The 11,853-nt window shown below is 38.7% G+C and overlaps 1 protein-coding gene across 1 annotated transcript; it reads right to left on the bottom strand.

Moving 5' to 3' along the window:
- Positions 1–1,443: 1,443 nt before the first annotated feature.
- Positions 1,444–9,840, bottom strand: LOC146472916 (uncharacterized). Its single transcript, XM_085119157.1, has 2 exons — positions 9,434–9,840; positions 1,444–1,965 (listed from the first exon to the last, which is right to left on the bottom strand). The coding sequence occupies exons 1-2, from the start codon at positions 9,750–9,752 to the stop codon at positions 1,628–1,630; spliced, it is 657 nt and encodes a 218-aa protein (XP_084975283.1). The 5' UTR covers positions 9,753–9,840; the 3' UTR covers positions 1,444–1,627.
- Positions 9,841–11,853: the final 2,013 nt, after the last annotated feature.

Raw genomic sequence — 11,853 nt, 5'->3', positions numbered from 1 at the left:
TACTAAAATTACTTGCTTGGCGTAAAACTTGTTTGGTTTTATACCTTCTTTTAGTACTTTACTTGCCTCGTTTACCTTACTCGGTGTACTATTTATCAAATACATGTGCCCGAATCAACTATCACGCATAGAAATCAAGAACGAGTAATTTAATTGTTTTAGTAAGAAACCTCCAGCTCGCCGTCTAATTGTTAAATAGATAGCGGGTAGCGTAGCCAATGAGAGAACGGCATACGTAATAGGACGCTACTAGATTTATACTAGTGTGGAAACCTCGATTTAACGAACCTCCGGAAGTCCTCCGGATATAACGAACGATATTATATGTCCCGGCCAAAGTTACAGTAAAATTTATGGAATAAAACCTCGATATAACGAATTCTTCGATATAACGAACATAATCCGGAATCCCAAACGTAAAATAAAATCTATATAACGAATTACAATGTCAACAAGCGGCAGAAGATAAACGCGCGCTGAACAGATCAAAAGTCAACAAATCCTTTAATCGTGGCACAGGCGTCCCAAGCTCACGTTTAGAGAAAGCGAAAAATTAATTATCTATTTATTCATATATGCGTCACGGCTGTGTGAGTTGGAACGTGACCTTTCATCTTACGCGGTGTTAGGTTACATGAGAACCGTTGAGAATTTGAGCGCTTTATAAGACGTTGTAAGGGGAATAAAATATCGTTCATTTAGAACGCTAAATGCATTAAAATATCCTCATTTTTTACGTAAGATGATTAAAACAAACTCACCTCTTGTGTGTCCGTTGCGCGTTTTCGTTATTTTCGCTGTTTTGGGCTTTTTATGCCACCACTGTTCTCTCCTTCATTTAATGAAGGATAGGGTAAACGCGCGCGCTCGTGCATCTTTTAAAATTCTGTAAGCATTCGTTTTAACGGTCAAATGTCACGCGTTCATATTGCTGATGTAGCCTTTAACGATACTTCAGTGTGTATGGAGATTAACTGAGGAGTGGATCAACCTTGCGTTGATCTACGAAACAAATTTGTATTATGATCCATATGTGCTCAAATTGAGTAGTCCAGCTACTTCTTTAACCGCTCCTTTCTTGTAGAGCACTCTATTGGCTTCACCGGTGATCAACGCCTAAATTATATATATATATATATATTTTTTTTTTTTTTTTTTTTTTTTTTTTTTTTTATCATGAAACATTTTCTTTGCCAGCTATAGTGCTTCACATGGAGCTATGAAAATAAAAAGTTCTTCAGGGAGTGAAACTGCCTAACAAGAAGGACAAAGTAGACATGCAGCTTTATCGTTCTTATGTCTAGAGTAACTTTTCCAGTGAACCTACTAGTACATAATTTGAAGTTACAAAACCCAAACCTTATAATATTTTGTCAGAAGGATTTTCAAGGCAGTAAAAGACGTTTTATCAACAAACAAGCAAACAAAGCAAAACAAACAAACTGATTTGACACGGGCAAGTTTCTTTAATCTTGGGAGGATGAAGTTGGTTACACCTCAAGCAGTATAAAACCTAATATGTCAAGAATGTTATACAATCAGATAATGTAATTCACAAAAGGATAATACAAAGAAAACAAATTTCACTTTATGTACATACAAGGGTTTCCAAAAAAATAATATCACTCTAAAGCTCTTCATGTTTTGGCCCACTAAATTCCTCAAAAGAAATAACTCCATCCTTATCCTTATCTTCATGTTCAAATATTTCAGTTAGAATAGTTTCATGATTAGATTCGTCATCATTGGGGAATCCTTGCTGCTCTTTCAGGTACTCTTTTACTTCCCCAATACTAAGTTCATTGTTGTTGTCCTTGTCAATCATCTTAAACACATTTGGTGCTGACTGTCCTTGCGTACTTTCCTCACTTCCATCACCACCATCTTTTATTTCCATGAGTTCAACATCAAACAAAAGATTGGCTCCCGGAGGGATAACATTACCAGCTCCTTGATCACCATAGCCTGACAAAAGAAAAACATAAACATTAGCAAAATCGGTGGAGCTTGAAACAGATAATGGAAGGGAATTCTAAATTTTGGGACCCAAGTATAAAATAGTGAACTGTCTAATATTTTAAAATATAAAAATTCTGTACTTAGAGTGCAATTAAAACTTAGTGGGACATTTCGTTTGGATCCAGTTCCACTGAACTTTGTCAGCCACAATGCAAATATGTATGTTAAAGAGGGTTATATAATGGTCCCGAGGGAGCTAGATGGTGTCTACTTTGAAGCCATTGTCTCTGTTCAAGGAGGGCTTACGTAATTTTATCTCAATTGCCTCCATTATATATGTTGCATTTGAATGTGTTACTTTCCGTGGCAAGAATTTTTCTGAATGACCCGTGAGCTGGCAATGTTCATGAACAGCTGATGAATTCCTAGAAAGATGTTCCTTTACTCGAGTTTCTAATAACCGAGAAGTTTCGCCCACATAATCTTTATCACATTGTTCACAATGGATGTGATGGCCTGTTCCACAGGAATTGAAAGGCTTGTGGACAAGTGTTACCTCGTGTAATTTGAATGCTCTTTGGAGGTGTTCTGAAGTGCCCTTGATGTATGGCACTGAAGCAACTATTCTCTTCACGTTAACAGATTCTTTGGAATCTCTCAAAAGGGGGTCCAGTGTTCAGTATTGTTAGCATCCAATCAGGATAGTTATTGGCCATGATAGTTATTGATCATGAAGGAAACTACTCAAATTTAACAAATGGAGGTTTTCTTGTCATTCTGAGCCATTTGAATTAGTTCCTTTATGCTGCTGTGTATGCTAGCTCTGTGACATTTGTTTAGGCTTATCGGCTCAAGTAAACTGCAAGGTCTCAGAGAGCACTGAAGAAATTTTATCTGTAAAGACATAGGACCCGTAAATTTCTTTTCTCATTCAGGATGGTGACAACTAGATTTTCATTGTACATTTTGGACACCGGACTTCCCGAATCTCATTTCTTTACAGTAACATTTCCTGCATCCCGCTTTGTAAAATCATCAAATCCTACGTCCTGTCCCTAATTCTAATACCAACCTCTAAAAAAAATACAAATCCCACATCTCTAAAAACCTATTGGGGACCCTCACTGTCACATGTGTGTGTACCTGGCCACCAGTTATAAATGGGTCTGCGAAATCTGCGAGCCAGTGAGCCATGCGAGCCAGCGAGCCATGCGAGCCACAGTGCAAATGTTAAGAATTTTTATTTGTTTTATTTACATTCGCGTGAGAAAATTTTGGACGAATTTTTTCTTTGGTTTTTTTTTTTTCGTTTTTGTTATAATTTTGGAGAGAATTTTGCCTATTCAAAATTGCCCAAGATGGGCGAAAAAATAAAAACAATACGCAAAAATTTATTAAGGTTCGAGACTTCAGAAAAAAAAAATCCGAGAAAAACATACGGCTGCACCGCTACTTAAATAGGTATCTATTGACACATGTCATTCATTGATATCCATGTGGAACTTCATTCAAGAAAAACAAAAAGAAAAGAACAGCACTTCGATCTCGGTCTGTTGGCGTCAAGAATGGTGAGTAAATCGCGCCATTTTAACAGGTTTGGTCTTTAGTGAATCAGAGTTATCAGAACTCTGTCAGTTGGCTGACTGCTGCATGTGGTTGCCCTTTCCCTTAGACAAGTCTTTCTTCAAAACTCGCCACTAGAGTGGCAGAGGCTGGTTTCGAGATAGCATTCGACCCACCAGCTGACGGCAAATGCTTCTGTTACGCTGCTTCTCTTCAAATTGGATTTAGTGCGACAATATTGACTTCGCTCATCTTTGAGTACTGTACAGGCCAGCAAATGATCCCCGGACCGGAAATGATCCCCAAATTGAACCGCAAATGATCCCCGGACGGGAAATGATCCCCAGATTGGACCACAAATGATCCCCGATCGCCTCATAATAAATATAGAATGGAATGGACTCAAATTTGGACAGTAGATTTCAACTTTATACACAACAATTTTTTTTTCTTAATAACACCAGTCGTTATATTTAAAAATTTTGAACTATCTTATATTATATTAAATTAAATATTATATTAAACTATCTGCATGCAAATTTCACAACTTTAAAAATTATAATCTAACAGCTCAGTGCAACAAAACAATTTAGTTTTAAACTGGAACATACATGCCTGTGTACATAATTTACGTACACCATTACAAGGCCTAAAATGTACGAAATTTTTCATCAGTTTTCAAATAGGGTGAACAATATGAAACAAATTTTGACAGTGCAACTCAAAAATACTTATCTGGAACAGGCCAACTTATAATTACTCGAATGGGAAAGCCTCTTCAGAGAGTACCACAATTCCGCACACACTGATGTAGTGAGCTTTCCCCGAAGAAACCCAGCCACTCCCATCCGGAACGCATTCACTTTAGAGAATTTGTGAATCATAGTGGGTGGAAGACGCACCCTCGACAGATGTCCCTGGATTACTCGCGAGTGAGGTGATTATGTTGCCTTATCAGGTCTGGTGAACATTTTCGATATTCCGGTTGCTGCGGTGTCTGGCTAAGGAGTAGGCTTATCTATAATCTACCCAAGTAACCATAGACAAGAAGAAGCCGATTTCGACAGCATTCCTTTGGTGAGCCATGAAGCCCATCAAAGCAACTTCCATAGCCTTCAGCAAATGGACAAAAAAATAACAGATCTACTCGAAGAATTAAAATTGAAGTATGGAGAAGGGCAAATTACTGAAGATCAAATTTGCCTGAAATGCGGAAAAAATTGACAGCTATTCCCTAGGCGTCTATGAGGGGGACAATGGTCTTCTTCAGATCTAAGAGACTGGGAGTCCAATCAGTGGCAAAATGAAAACGAAAGACAAAATCAACATATTACACGATAACGTATTGGACGACCGAGGCTAAAAAATTATGCTTAAGACTAAGATCCGATTAAGAACAAAGGCGACGATAGTGGGCGAGATTTGACCGACATCTGAGGCGCATTGACTGATTCTCCTTCCTTTTTCGAAAAACAAAAAACAAAACAAAAAAAATCTAGTGAAAGTCTTAACTGACCCGCTCTTTTTTGTAAGTGACAAATTCCATTCCGGTGAGTATTGTATGTAGATGACCAGACTATATTACAATAGCTTAGGTAAAGATATATAAGGGTATAACAAATGGATAATCTGGTGCTGATAGATAAACGATAGCGTGAATTGTAAATTAATCTGACAGATTTTGCCATTTTACCACAGATAAGATTTATGTGTGATTTCCAGCAAAGATTTTCATGAATATATACACCAAGAAATGTAGTTTCCTGTTTGTGGTCAAGTTGCTCATTATCGAAAAAAAGAGATACGTTACTCTTATACAGTTTCTTTTATCAAGGTTTAAATATGATGTAATTGGTCTTATTAATATTGAGTGATAATTAATTTGCCTTAATCCATGTAGCAATGCTTTGGAGCACTTTATTCCTAACTATCCATACCTGGTTTATATCTGAATGCAAACCACCTTTGGGTGCCCCTGATACTGTTGTTCTTTAATAGCTGTACTCGATTTAATATGTGTCGCCATTGGATTTGTTGTTGTTCTCTGTAGCGAAAAGCTCACCGCCTTTTTTAGGCTGTTGATGTGGCTTTTTGAAAACTTCAAACGTTCAGATTAGATGCTCAAACTTCACTTTAATCGTAGGAGGATTTCGCCACGAACTTAAACGGTTAATTTTAGCAGTTTCGAAAGCACTTTTTTAACGGATGTTTTGGTTTCAAAAAGAAGAGAAAAAAAAAAAAAAAAAACGACTGTCCTCGTGTCGAACCGGTGCACGAAAAATGTAATCGACTCCGGACCTGGGTTCAGTCAGTCAATCGCTTGCGCCAATGAAACAGCAACAATAAAAGCGCTTCAATTGTACCAACACATTACGTGTATCGGCTCGAACAGCGAGCGGCTTATCCGACGCTTCGCTGACTTCATTGTTCAGCGAAACAAAAGGTTTCTTTTGTTTCTCATTCAACAAAAGATCTCCAAAAGATGCCGCTACGAAAACTGAGTTTTTTTGCATACGTTTTTTCTCGAAAACGAAGAGCAAACCAACGAAAAAAAATACAGGGCAGTGTTTGTTGACTAAAACGAAGCCCACATGCAAAAATTGAGACTTATCCGAGAAAAAAAAAAAAACAGCCCAACATTCGCCATAAGGCGGTTATGCCCCCAGCCCTTCAATTGATGGGTAGTCATCAATTAGTCATTTATGAAATTGATTACTCATCAATATAATCTTGAGGCTACACAAACCATACCAAATCAAAAACAAAGAAATAGAAACAATTTCATATTAACAAGTGTCATCTTTTGACCGTGGCTACAGATGCAAGAAAGAAGAAGACTATGGGTCTGTTAGTTTTGTAAGAAAGAAACCAAGAAATGTGTTTAGTAGTGCTTGTTCCCTGAGAGTACAATGTTCATGAAAAGACTATTGGTAATAAAAAAATGTCTTTAGTTGGGACTAGGTTTACGATACATAAATAAAAGTTACAAAGATTCATTCAGGGCATAAACTGTTAGAACTTCAGTGCTCTAATAATAGCTTCTGTAATGAACTTCTCCATTGAAGTTCAGTATTGAAATCTGTGTTATTAAATGACTTGCTTCAGGAAACCAATAACAGTTTTCCATGACATCTATGCATAGATCTGAAAAGAGTTTTCCATGCAATTTGAAATTCTATGACTTGAAAACTGTTAGTCAGGAAAACAATGAAACCAGTTAGATCAAAGTCTATTACTGTAGTCCAAATATTCACCATAGATTGATGTCCAACCAAATTGGTCTTAGTTTGAAGGGCAAATTGGATGGACCTGGCACTTAGGATATACTTCATACATGTATATTGCTGGATGACAGCACCATGCAATGACACTTTTAGGTAAAACACATTCTGACAAACCCATAGACGTTTGATGCAAGATGTGCATAGTGCCTTGTTACATACTTGACCCAAATGCAAACATCCATGTAAGCATAAGCAATGTTCACAACACCTACACATGTAACTGAAATTCAAGGTCAAGCTCAAATAATGTGTAATGTGCAAACTAAATGAATGTGTATCTGGAATTGTCCAAGACAGCAGGTCACTTCCTTGCACCTGGATTGGTGATATTCATATTTGAGACAAATTTACACAAAGTGCACGCCAAGCAAAGGGGAATAGAATTTAATTTGCTGTTTTAGCGTCTGCACTTGGACTATGTTATGGTTGTTCACATGTTTCTGTTTACGCATGCCTCTCCTTGAATTCTATTTGCATCACACTCTTAAGAACCAGCCTTTGCTAAAGGGGCCATTGTAACTAAGATTTTGTTGTTCTGGACAAAACTGTAAACATTTTTGACAAAACAGCATTATTGCTTCTCTGGCATTAGGAGAAAATATCAAGTGATTTCTCGAAGGAAAAGCCAACAATTGTCTGCAGGTTCAGAAGTTTATTGCCCCACACCTTTGGGGAGGGTCCCCAATAGGTTTTTCGGGATCTGGGATTTGGCTTTTTTAAAGGTCTGGATTCAGGATTTTAGCAGAAAAGAACAACGATATTCGGGATTAGTATTAACCTACTAGTGTTCTATCACAAATGCCGTTCTCTGATTGGCTACGCTACTCGCTATCTATTCTGTGATAGATAGTGAGTAGCGGTTTTCAACAAAATTGCGGCCACCTCGTTGCGTTTTCGCAGTGTCTGCGATCAGGAAATAGATCATTAACTTGTTTAATTTTGAACGACTAGTAGATATTTATACTAAATCAATTAGATTATCGCTCTCGACTTCTATGCATGATAGTTGATTTGGGCTTCACCCTCATCAACTATCATGCGATAGAAATCTCCAGCTCATAATTTAATTGTTAATTAGAATAAGGGAGGAGATGCGGGAATTGACAATTTTACGAAGCGGGATGTGGGAAATGTTACTCTAAACAAATGAGATCCGGGAAGTCCGGCATCGAAAATGTACAATGAAAATCTATTTGTCGCCGTCCCGGACAAGAAAAAAAATTTACGGGTCCTATGTCTTTACAGATAGAATTTCTTCAGTGCTCCCTGAGTCCTTGAGCCGATCATGAAAACCAAACAAATTCCACAGAACAGCATAAAGGAACTAATTCAAAAGCTCCAAATGATAAGAAAACCTCCATTCGGTAAATTTGAGTAGTTTCCTTCATGATCAAAATCAAAAGGTCAACAGAGAGATCTCACCACATTTTGATTGAAAAGGAAAATCTCCCAGAAATGCACTCAGGAAGTCTAAGGTACATTAAGCAACCAACGGGAGTCATGTTTGGCCTGCCACCTTTTCAAATATCTGTTGCAGCCCCACGTTGTGGTACGTGAGTAGCAATGCTCTTCAGACTTTGATGGCCATTATTCCTGATTAAAAAGTTTTCCGAGGATCAACGTGATAAGAAAAGCAGCCCTCGCCATTTAATTGAGAGAAATAAGAAAGGAAAAAAGATAAAAAAAAGGAAAAGGAACAAGCTCTAAAAAGAAATTGGTAACTGACTTATTGACTGACATGATTCGTGGGTATCTTTAAAAACATCTTAAAGGTGGGGGTAAACATGAATTTGAATGGAATTTTAAGATGATTAAAGAAGGGATAAAAGAAAGAAAATGATTTTTGGAACACAAACAGACAGTTGATACAAACACAAGAGCACCTTAGGTTGCTAGTGGACTAACTTGGTTTCCATCCATTAATAATTAACTACAAATTCTAATTTTAAAACTTCACTAAATCTTCAATATTTCTTATTTCTCTTAATTTTACCAATCCTTCTAGAAAAACTATCTCCTCCCAAATATACCCAAAAACTACCCAGAAATTCACAAAATACCCCACAACATAGATTCACGGAATGAGCAGAGAGTTTTTGGATTGCTTGAAACGTAAACGAGATATTTTCATAGAACCGATTTTAACCGGCGTGAAACTGAACGGCATTTAGGTTTACCCCTGCCTTAACTGAACAATGTCGTCATTATGGTTGAAACAAATAGAAGAAATAATCTTACAGTTAATTTCTCTGTGACCAAAGACCAGTGCAAAGATCGGTGGGAATTTACATCCAACTGAAAATGCCTTTTTTCGTCGAGGTAAGTGGCTTGAAAAAAATTATGACCTGACCGGGATCGGGATTGGGCTACAACAGCGGTCGGGATTACGGGATTGAGGGAAAATTCTGTCCGGGATAGCGGGATTGGGAGTAAGTTAAACAAAACTGGACCTTTGTTTTATCGTTTTCATTGACACAGATTGAATAGTTTTTCACCATTCAAACTGACACTAAAGACTAAAAATGCGTGACACTACCCGCTTAGTTTTTTCAGGCTTTTTGATCATTGATCATGGAGAGTTAAGCTAGTTAATTGCTGATCATGAGCATATCCAAAAGTCAACTCACCTAAATGTGCTGGAACCCTGAGTTTTCGTTTCTCTCCAACACACATGTCCTTAAGTCCTTGTTCCCACCCTTGGATCACCATACCTCTACCAAGAGTAAAGTCAAATGTTTGGCCACGATTATGACTAGAGTCGAAAATTGAGCCATCTTTTTCCAGACGACCAGTATAATGCATAGACAGGAGGTCTCCTTCCTTGGATTTTCGCTGGCACTTTTCCTCTGATGGCTTTTCTACAACTTCTATCGTTACTTGCTCCTCTTCACCTTTGCTAATGCTAAAAATGATAACCAGAAGAACTATAACATTGACGAACTCCATAGCGCACGAGGTCTTTGATTGCCGCGTCGACGTGTCTAGTCTATCAATAATTTACTCTTTTTATGACCCAAGAGCTGGTGGGAAATGAAACCAACCTCCTCCCCGGGTTCCCTGGCAATCAGTTCGGATACCCTCGACCGAGGCCCTCGACAATCTAACCTCTGATCTGAATGGTTGAGCTCGTTCGTCACGAAATCTTTAAGACGAACATTTCAAGAAAATCCTCGATGTAATCGACATCAACCTAAAAGATACCAAGAAATCTTCTACCAGAGTTGTGAATAAAAACAGAAATTTTATGACGTTATAGAGTGAATACAAGCTTCTCACCAAAACGAGGCTGCCCCTCGTGCACATCTAAAAAATTAAAGGATCATGTGTCTTATAGGGGGCCTCGGTCGATGGTAACGGTCGATATGTCGGTCGACTCACGGTCGACTGACGGTCGATATCTCGGTCGAGCCTCGGTCGCTACTCGGTCGACACTCGGTCGATAATTGGGGATGACTCGGTCGATGTTGTACCGCTATGGCAGTCGTCGTATCGACCGAGGTGGCTGTCGGCCGATATAGATAGAAATACACCGACACTTCACCGACACATCACCGATACTTCATCGATATTTCACCGCTTACCGGCCGATAGTATCGGCCGATATATCGGTCGATATTCCATCGATATGTTTTTTCGACACTTCTTCCTTATCTCGATCGACATTCATGTACATCGCGCACCGCAATATCGGTCGTCATATCAATAACGACCGATAGTCGGTCGATAGTCTGTCGTTATCTCATTTGATTCTTCCACCATTGCATCATTTTACCACATTAGGTCAAGAGAAAGCGCAAAAATATGCCAGCGTATTACACTGTAGTGTCCCGGTTTAACCGGTTTAAAACAAAGCAAAATCCTCGTTCCTTTTTCGTGTCGACCGAGTATCGGCCGATGCATCGACCGATACTTTACCGATACTTGACCGACGGTTCACCGATAAATTGCCGACACTCTGGCGATGCTATCGCGACCGACTTTCTCGACCGAAGGTGATCCAATGATCGGTCGATACGTCGCCTGTATAGCGGCCGATGCTCGACCGACACTCGCCCGATACTCGACCGACAATCGACCGATACTCGGTGGATACATCGACCGAGATATCGACCGTGAGTCGACCGTGTGTCGACCGACATATCGACCCTTACCATCGATCGAGGCCCCCTATAAGACACAAGATCCAAATTAAAATGGAAGGAAAAGACGCTGTCGCGTCTTATATATATATGTTTTCAGCATCATCAGGTTTTTAAGAGCTCCGTCATGCTGGTGGAACGGTGAGGGTGGGACTCTCCAGAGACTCTGCGCCCAGTAACTCTACCCCAATAAGGGGGGTAGGGGTATAGTTTGATAGCCAGCTCTATAAGCTTTAATTTGGTATAGGGGTTTAGGTATCTACAGTTTAAACTGGAGGCGCTACATCGCTTGGAGGCGAGACACCTCTGAAGGTATAGGGTAGAGGAAAGAAAATGATTTTTGGAACACTAACAGACAGTTGATACCCAGGCAAGAGCACCCCAGGTTGCTAGTGGACTAATTAGTGGATTAATTATTAACTACAAGTTCTAATTTTAAAACTTCACTAAATCTTCAATATTTTTTATTTCTCTTAATTTTACCAATCCTTCTAGAAAAGCTATCTCCTCCCAAATATACCCAAAAATCACCCAAGAACATAATATATGAAAATTATACAACCTTTCCTCTACTCTAAGGTATTACGGTTTATCCAAACACACTCTGTTTTTTTTTTTTATATAAGAACCTTTTTTATAAGAACGTCGAGGCTGACATTTAAGAACATTCCTCGGGCTGAGAGTCGATTAAGAACGTTTTTATTTTGCTAATCTGTATATAAAATCAAGATAACAAATGTAAATTAAGCAAAATACTTAAGGGCATGTTTTGTATAACAATGGTGACACACATCTCGGTTTGTCATAATCAGCCGTTCTTGATACCATATCTCAGCGGGCAGTGCACAATGATAAGTTTCCTGGTCACGTCTGCATTGATCTGAAATACATGTAGTGTATACCATGTA

The sequence above is a fragment of the Pavona decussata genome, unplaced genomic scaffold, assembly GCF_977016875.1.
Source record: "Pavona decussata unplaced genomic scaffold, jaPavDecu1.1 SCAFFOLD_96, whole genome shotgun sequence".
Taxonomy (NCBI): Eukaryota; Metazoa; Cnidaria; class Anthozoa; order Scleractinia; family Agariciidae; genus Pavona; species Pavona decussata.
This window is presented reverse-complemented; position numbering and strand designations above follow the sequence as displayed.

Coding starts and splice junctions, on each gene's coding strand:
- LOC146472916 (XM_085119157.1), bottom strand. CDS start 9,752: ATGGAGTTCGTCAATGTTATAGTTCTTCTGGTTATCATTTTTAGCATT. Junction 1,966..9,433: donor CAGGGTTCCAGCACATTTAG/GTGAGTTGACTT, acceptor TTCTTTTGTCAG/GCTATGGTGATCAAGGAGCT.